Source organism: Ammodytes marinus (assembly GCF_949987685.1).
Source record: "Ammodytes marinus genome assembly, chromosome: 20".
Classification (NCBI taxonomy): domain Eukaryota; kingdom Metazoa; phylum Chordata; class Actinopteri; order Uranoscopiformes; family Ammodytidae; genus Ammodytes; species Ammodytes marinus.
The window spans coordinates 536,902-545,405 of NC_137224.1; the positions used below are offsets into that span (position 1 = coordinate 536,902).

The 8,504-nt window shown below is 40.6% G+C and overlaps 1 protein-coding gene across 1 annotated transcript in view; it reads left to right on the forward strand.

Annotated features, from left to right (window-relative positions):
• The window catches only part of baiap2b (BAR/IMD domain containing adaptor protein 2b), a gene marked incomplete at its 5' end in the record, with an annotated part of 107,952 nt that extends 100,224 nt beyond the window's left edge, over nucleotides 1-7,728 (forward strand). Inside the window, 2 exons of the mRNA XM_080049085.1 lie at nucleotides 5,610-5,647; nucleotides 7,592-7,728. Coding sequence (XP_079905211.1) covers nucleotides 5,610-5,647; nucleotides 7,592-7,625 — 72 coding nt within the window. The 3' untranslated portion in view covers nucleotides 7,626-7,728. The remainder of the gene's footprint in view (nucleotides 1-5,609; nucleotides 5,648-7,591) is intronic.
• Between the last annotated feature and the right edge of the window lie 776 nt (nucleotides 7,729-8,504).

Consider the following 8,504-nt stretch of genomic DNA (forward strand, 5'->3'; position numbering starts at 1 on the left):
AAAGTCATTCTGTTCCGATCAAACATCTTCTGATGAACAACTTGGCCTTGTGTTTGGAGCGACTTCATGAACCAGTGGCGTGTCTCACCCTCACTCACATCTCCGCATCTGATGGTGACTTCTTCTTCTTCTTCTCCGCCTGAGAACAACTCTACATCAGGGGGGCCGAATGTGGGACACACCACCAGAGTAAACCTATTCATGAAAAGAATTTCTTTACAGACGTACCAACCAGAGTCATTTAATGTTAAAGATGAAAGCACAAGCGAGTGGTTTCCGTCATGAAGTTCATATTTGTTGGTGGACTGCTTCTTAATCCATCGTGGAGGCTTGTCATCAATGGACTGAGTGCCAGTGCACTGCAGCACAGCCGTCTCTCCCACTGAGCGGTACATTGTTTCTGCTGGTAGATCTGTCACTACATAGCGACCGCGTACACACTGCTGTTGGTTCATCACTAGACAAGTGAATCTACGAATGACTGGTCTCGTGATGTTGGATTGATGAGGACCTGATGCATTTCTCACCACTTCAAATCCTCCTTCAACAATGTCCTTCACCGATTTCGTACCGTCCCCAAAATCTCTTCTCCATGGAAAATCATAGTTCCTATAACTATCATGCATGAGCCACTGGATTTCCAGATTGTCATCTGCTTCCCCACATCGCAAATCCACAGTTTCTCCGCGTCCCATTAGAATTGTTTTGAATTTATCCTTCTTACTACAAATAATAATTTCGGTGTTTCTCTCATATGTCACATTGCCATCGGTCCAACACTGCTCTTGGTACTGGCCTGAGTCTAAAACGGTCAGATTGTTGATCGTGTAATGAGAAATGTTGTTACCTCTGAAAACTGTCAGTCGTTGTTTCAAGCCGTCCGGTAGCGTAGAGTTCTCGGACGAGGAGACAGAGGTGTTCCATAGGACAAGCTTCTCCTCTCCAACAGACCTGGAGATCAGGCAGGAGGAGTTGACCTTGTTATTGAGTTCAAAGGTGAAAAAGTTTCCTTTCTTTAGGATGCTGATACGTTCTTCTGAGTGAATGTTGTTGATGAAAGCAAACAGCATTAAGGCGAGGAGTGCGACTGCAGCCATTCTGCTCCCGAGGTGTCTCAGTGTGACTGTCACTCAAACACTGACGCCAACAGCTGTTTGCCAACTCTCTTTAGCTGCTTCTTAGAACCGCAGATCTCTTCGTCATGGAAAACATTTTTGAAGCACGAGGCTCTTTATCAAGTCATCTTATGAGCTTTCAGAGAAATACAGATCAAAAGATTAGACACATATGTCGTACAGGAAGCTTGAGTTTACAGGCACAGGAAGAGATTAATCTTGATGAGCAGAGTTGAGGTTGAGTGAGTTGGCATGCAAACAGGTTATATGCTTTTACATCATTATAATGATAAAAATAATTATACATTCAACTTATATAGGGCCTTTCAAAAACTCTGAAGTCCCCACTAAGCGAAGTAGGACAACATACAGACATGTAAGCACAAACCTCTCTGTATTGAGCTGTCGGCATTAATATCAACAATATATATTTCTATATATATATATACATAAATACCAAAAAGGATGATAGGATGGCCTAGAGTCATCATCCTTTTGAGGAAGATGGGCACAACTGAAGCCACATGTTCAAACTCTTAACACAGTGTGCACTACAGAAGTCCATGTGATTTGTCATTCATTTCACATAAAAATGCATTCAGTGACCACATTTACCAAAACTCAAAAGTTTTCATCGGTTTTCTGCTGAGCACCATAGCCTCAGATTTAGAGGTGCTGATCCTCATCCCAACCCCTCCCCACCACGACTAAAATAAAATAGGAACCACCACCCCGGTCTGCCACTCCTTCGGGACTGCACCCGACTTCCACGCAATGTTGAAGAGGCGTGTCATCCAAGACAGCCCCTCCACACCCATTGCTTTCAGCATTTCTGGACGGATCTCATCAACCCCCGGGGCTTTGCCACTGTGGAGTTGTTTGACTACCTCAGTGACTTCCACCAGGGAAGTTGACAATGATCAGCCTCCAGCTCTGCCTCCATCATAAAGGTAAGGTTAGTTGGATTCAGGGTGTTCCTTCCACCGACCGACTACCTCCTCAGTTGAGGTCAACAGCGTCTCATCCTTCCTGTTCAGCTTGGATGGTTCCCCGCTTCCCCCTCCTGAGGTGCCAGACGGTTTTCCAGAAACACTTTGATGCCGACCAAAAGTCCTTCTCCATGGTTTCTCTGAACTTCTCCCACACCCGCTGCTTTGCCCTTGACACGGCAGAGGCTGCAGCCCTTCGTGCCTGTCGGTGCCTTGCTACTTCCTCTGGAGTCCCCCGGGATAACATATCCTGGAAGCACTTCTTCTTCAGTCAGACGGCTTCCCTTGACCAACTAGGTCCACCATGGAGTTCTTGTGCCAGTACGATAGAAATCAAAGGGCAAAATACTTATTTGATTTTGTAGTTTTCTGGGATATTGTGGTATTCACCATGCTGCTACAATCACAGACTGGTTTTCTGCCATAAACTGCCTCCATACAGAGAACATACACGTAGAGGTTTGTGTGTGTGTGTGTGTGTGTGTGTGTGTGTGTGTTTACACAATGTTACCATTAGGTTACTTCATCCTGTAACAAGTGCTGTGTATCAACACACATATTGTGTGCAGGGTCAGCAATAGCACAGCGCCCCTGGAGCAGTTTGGGGTTAAGTGTCTTGCTCAAGGACACAATGGTAGACATGGTGGGCACTGTAGTAGATGTAATAGAAGCCACCACTAGTGTTACTGCTAACACCCTCCTGTCCGGTGCCGGGGATCCAACCAGAGACCTCATGGTTACTGGGAGGAACCAGAAACCTTATGGTTACTGGGAGGAGGAACCAGAGACCTCATGCTTACTGGGAGGAGGAACCAGAGACCTCATGGTTACTGGGAGGAGGAACTAGAGACCTCATGGTTACTGGGAGGAACCAGAAACCTTATGGTTGCTGGGAGGACACTCTTCCTCTAGGCCATCCTACCACCCTACTATGTTGCCTAACATAGTAAAATCCATTGTTAATTAATTCACAGCCTTGGCTCTAACCATGAGGTCCATGGTTACTGGGAGGAGGAACCAGATACCTCATGGTTACTGGGAGGAGGAACCAGAGACCTCATGGTTACTGGGAGGAGGAACTAGAGACCTCATGGTTACTGGGAGGAACCAGAAACCTTATGGTTGCTGGGAGGAACCAGAGACCTTATGGTTACTGGGAGAAAACAGAGACCTCAAGGTTACTGGGAGGAGGAACCAGAGACCTCATGGTTACTGGGAGGAGGAACCAGAGACCTCATGGTTACTGGGAGGAGGAACCAGAGACCTCATGGTTGCTGGGAGGACACTCTTCCTCTAGGCCATCCTACCACCCTACTATGTTGCCTAACATAGTAAAATCCAGTGTTAATTAATTCACAGCCTTGGCTCTGTAAACTGGAATGTTATTTAGGGGAGAACGGGGTTATTTGTCACACGGGTTGGTTGTCACAATCGTTATATCTCGGAACCAGAAGGCGCTGTCTGTGAAATGTTGGTATGTAAATATCCAGAATTGGGATCAGAGGTCACCTACATAGTCTTCCTTGGAGTTAGACTGCTGAATTTGAGGTGAGACGACTGTTTGTGTTTTTCATGTCAAATTGAAAATATTTAGCTCCTCAGTATTTTTCTTCTAGGCTTTTACACAATGGGTTTATAACAAAACACTTGTTACCCATACAAAGTGTGAAGGGTAAACTATAGTTTAGATTGTGGTTAGCAAGCTAATTAGTTGTCAGATGGTTGTTGGCCTTGATGCTAGCAAGAAATTCAAGTTGGGGTTGGTCGTCACATTTTTTGGGGGGTTGGTTGTCACATGTTATCTCAAGGCTGCAGCCAGAAAAGGAACCCAATAACGAAATAAATTGTCAAGCTGTATCCTCACTGACACCCCAGAGAAGGAAAGAATAGAGCAGGAAAAGGCAGCTAGCATGCAAAATAAAAAAGGGCAACAAAATCAAAACAACCCAGTGCATCCCAAACTAGACCAGCTGCCAAGGCTACAGTAAGTTATGTAGGCCTATTTGTCAACTTGACAATGCAATTAAACTTTCAAATTGAGTTCTACTTTCTTGCCTTCTTTTTAAGATAACATTGTGACAAACAACCCCATAGTGTTTGACAACCGACCCCTTGATGGGGTTGGTTGTCACAATGTGTAAGGGTGTCTTTGATGATTAATTTCTTCTTTATTACAATAAGATAGAAAAAGTGAGGGGTACACATTTCAAGCCAACACCTTAAGCTTCAATTTAATGTAGGAATGACTATTGAAAGATGTTTAGGTGATGAGCAATTCTCACTAGAGTAAAAAGTGTGCCTACTTACCCCGTTCTCCCCTACACCAGATTTTGTTTCAGCTCACACACACAGTACAGACAGGTAGCGGATAATGAGGAGATATTCACAGATTCTGACCACAAGCATTCTCCAGAATCACTGACTGCACCTTTAAGGGAATAACCGGTTTGCCATCAGTTTATTTGTGTGCATTTTTACTTCAGAAGATATACAGACACTTGGTCAACAGTGGGTAAAGTGTGTGTGTGTGTGTGTGTGTGTGTGTGTGTGTGTGTGTGTGTGTGTGTGTGTGTGTGTGTGTGTGTCTGTGCGGGTGAACGTCTATGTGTGTGTCTGTGCGGGTGAACGTCTATGTGTGTGTGTGTGTGTGTGTATGTGTTTGTGTGTGTGGGTGCGCCTGTGTGTTTGTGTGTGTGTGTGTGTTTATGTATGTGTGTGCGCATGTGTGCCTGTGTGTGTGTGTGTGTGTGTGTGTGTGTGTGTGTGTGTGTGTGTGTGTGTGTGTGTGTGTGTGCGTGGCAGATGCCTGATAGCTACAGAGTCATGCAACAACTTCAACTGTTGTTTCCGTCTCAAAGCGTTTATCAACAGACACATCTCTGCTGACATTTAAGGAAAGAGCGAGTTTGACGTCAAGTTTATAAATGTGCAAAATGTGCAGAAGAAATCCAGACATTAGGTTAACAGCGGGCAAAATGTTTTGTTTTAAAGTAACACGTTTTGCACACATAAGGACATGCACTGACAAAGCACTTTCTATCTACAATAACATACATTTTTGTGTTGTCTAAAAAAAAAATGAATGGATTATTTTATGGATGGAGTCCCTGGAGAATGGAGTCTTTTAACAGACATTTAAATTTATTTTTTTGTTTTACTCACAAATCACCAAAATATTGCTTACAGGGTAAAACATGATATGTAGAACTTGATAAATGTTGAGACGTTGCTGTATCTCTCATCTAACACATGTATCTTTTGCTGCCATCTGCTGGACGTTTTGATCAATACAACTGTCCACTTTCTCGTTACAATTTTTTTTTGACTTTTGTTTCTGCAAAACTCTAAAACTTCCATCAAACGGGACAAAGCATTCATTTAAGAAAAGAAAAAAAAGTTAAAATCTGTCTTATTAGCATTGTTATGGTTCAGATAAAATTTCATGAACAATATATACTTCATCTTATGTCATTTATAACACAAAATAATGTATTTGTCTTTACAGCAAGCTGTTGAGGAATATGAGCCACGCTTCCCCACAAGGTAAGAATCACTTCTTGTAATTTTATCTAGTAGTATAAACAGTATATTTATTAATTATATTATGTATTTTAGTCAGTTAAAGTATAAAACAAATGTGTAAGAAAATTGGATGCTGTGCTTGCAATTTGGCCGAATGCAATTGGTGGAGTTTGTAAAGGCGAGGCAGAGGCAGAGAAGTTTTTTTTCACAATGTATTATTATATTGTAGTTTTTGTTTTTATCACAACACACACAAACAAACAAACAAACAAACAAACACCTGCACCATGGAGACAGACAATTTAATTATTTTGTGCATTTTGTAGCTGAAAATCAGACCTGCAAACACACAACCAGAACACATCACATTTTTTAGTTTAGTTGTGTTTTCATTGTGTTTTGAATTTTATATATCTTTTTATTTTTGCATGCTGTTCGGTTTGTCACTCATTTGATAGCGGTTAAATCATATATTGTTTAGGGTGCATTTTGGTTAAAAAGGGGGGGGGGGGTCATCCCTATGTTCCCTGGGTCCTATGTTCCCCGGTTTTCCAAAAAAAGGGTCCTATGTTCCCTGGTCCCAATACATACTGGGGAACATAGGGCATAGAACATAGGACCCTTTTTTTTGTTTTTCTGTCTGGTCATGTATGAATGTGTAGGTCCATACTATGTTTTTAATTTGTTTTAAACAATAGAAATAGATTACATATTAAAAGGTGGAGTCAGTGATTCTGGAGAATGCATTTAAAAATTAGTTTTTGTCAAAATCAATGAATATCTCCTCACGATCTGCTACCTGGCTATACTGTGTGTGTGTGTGTGTGTGTGTGTGTGTGTGTTGAAAAAAAAAGTGATTTTGACTACAAGCGTTCTCCAGAATCACTGACCCTGACCCTTAATGCATGTCTTTAGTTAACTTGTTTCCTGTGTTAAGCTTAAAGGAATACTTCACCAATACGGAACCAGCGTTTTATCATTATAAAATCACTATTATAATATAATGAATTAGGTTTTTCTTCCCTCAGTCTTCCCTTGGCCCAGCTGTCCTGTCAATCCTAACCCTACATTGTACCATGTGTTATGTCACGCATGGGAAAATGTAGGGTTGGACAGTGAGACCATAAAACACTCTTTCTGCCTTTTCTCAGGCTAGGATGAACCGATTTCTAAAAAACAAATGCACATTTATACTACTTAGGATCTCAGAGTTCAATACACCTTCATATTTCCACCGGTGAAGTAGGTCTTTAAGTTGATTTTAAGTTTTATTTTTTGTTGGTTAATATCAAAACACTCTCAGCCCTTCCCAATGTCCCCCATGCACCTAGCAGCTTAGTAGTGCTTCCACCTGCTTACTACAACCCACACACCCACTTAACCAATACCTTAATAATCTAACCATGCTTCGAAACCCTCTCATACAAAGATAATTTCTTATAGGAAAATGTATTTTAATAGGAAAGTAATTTTTTAATAGCTAAATATAAGTCACAGTAAAAAAGCATTTTCATTATATTTTTAAGAACAAATTGTCTCATGAATCTGACAATGAACAACACATGAACAAATCCTTCAGAATAGTGACTAGAACGATTATGGAAAGTTTAGTTGATGTAAGTGCTTTAGAAGTTGAGATTTTTTGAGTTCAGAGTATTGAGAAAATAAAATAATGTTGAGATAATGTCCGTTAAAGATGGTTGTATAGGAGAAATATACAGACGCAAACAGGCAAGGTTTTAGTCAAATAAACACCTGAATGTACATTTTGGAAACTTTGATATATATTAGTATGAAAGAAGACATGTTATGGAAGATAAATAGACAAAAATCTCAAAATTGACCAGTGCTTGAAAAAAACATATATTTCTTTACCTGCCATCTGTATTATATTTTTAAATGTCATTTCGGATGGCGACCATATTTTCTGCTCCTACATTGTTTTTTTAATATTTGTGTCCACAGTTCTTCAGAAGGCAAATTGATTTCGACTGTGTGAGAGAGACCATGCACTAGGCCATGCACCTTGGACCGAAAACCCCCCTAACCCTCCCTGCCTAACTTCCCTAACTACTACCTGCTTTACGGCAATAAACATTTACCCTTGATCCAATCAAATCAATGCAAACGAAGATGCTTGGATATATGTGTCTATTCGATTTTCCTTGGTCAACAGTGGGTAAGGTGTGTGTGTGTGTGTGCGTGCGTGCGTGTGTGTGTGTGTGCGTGTGCGTGTGTATCTCAACCCCCTACACCCTGTTTTGCTGTGAGCTACGCCAAGTCAAAAAACAACTAAACGGACTCTGTAACATGTCATGATAACAATATTCAAAAAATCGTTGTGGATTGATATTTTTTTCTCTACAGGAAAATGCATTGTTTGCTCTTGTCTTTCGTGCATGTACATTTGGTTTATACAGCCCCGGAAAAAATTAAGAGACCAGTAGTCTGGATTTTTCTTAAATCTTCATCTCTACATTACTTATTGAAAATGCTCTTTAATGACAATATTTTTATTGTGAATTTGGTAGAAATCTTGTCAGTAGTTTATATTATAAAATCAAAATGTTAATTGTACTCAAACATATGCCTCTAAAGAGTAAAACGAGTGACACTGAACATTTGAAGTGGTCTATACATTTTTTCTGGAGCTGTATTTCCCCACCCAAAACACACACACACACACACACACACACACACACACACACAATGAATGAATGAATTGAATTCAAAGTGGATTTTCTTTTCATATTGTAAAAAAGATTCTAAAAAAAACACAATAATCACAATCAATACTTTTACTGGGTCTTTCAGTATTCAACAATAATTTCACCTTTTTCATTCTGTAAGGTTTTCTATCACGAATAATGTAAGAATA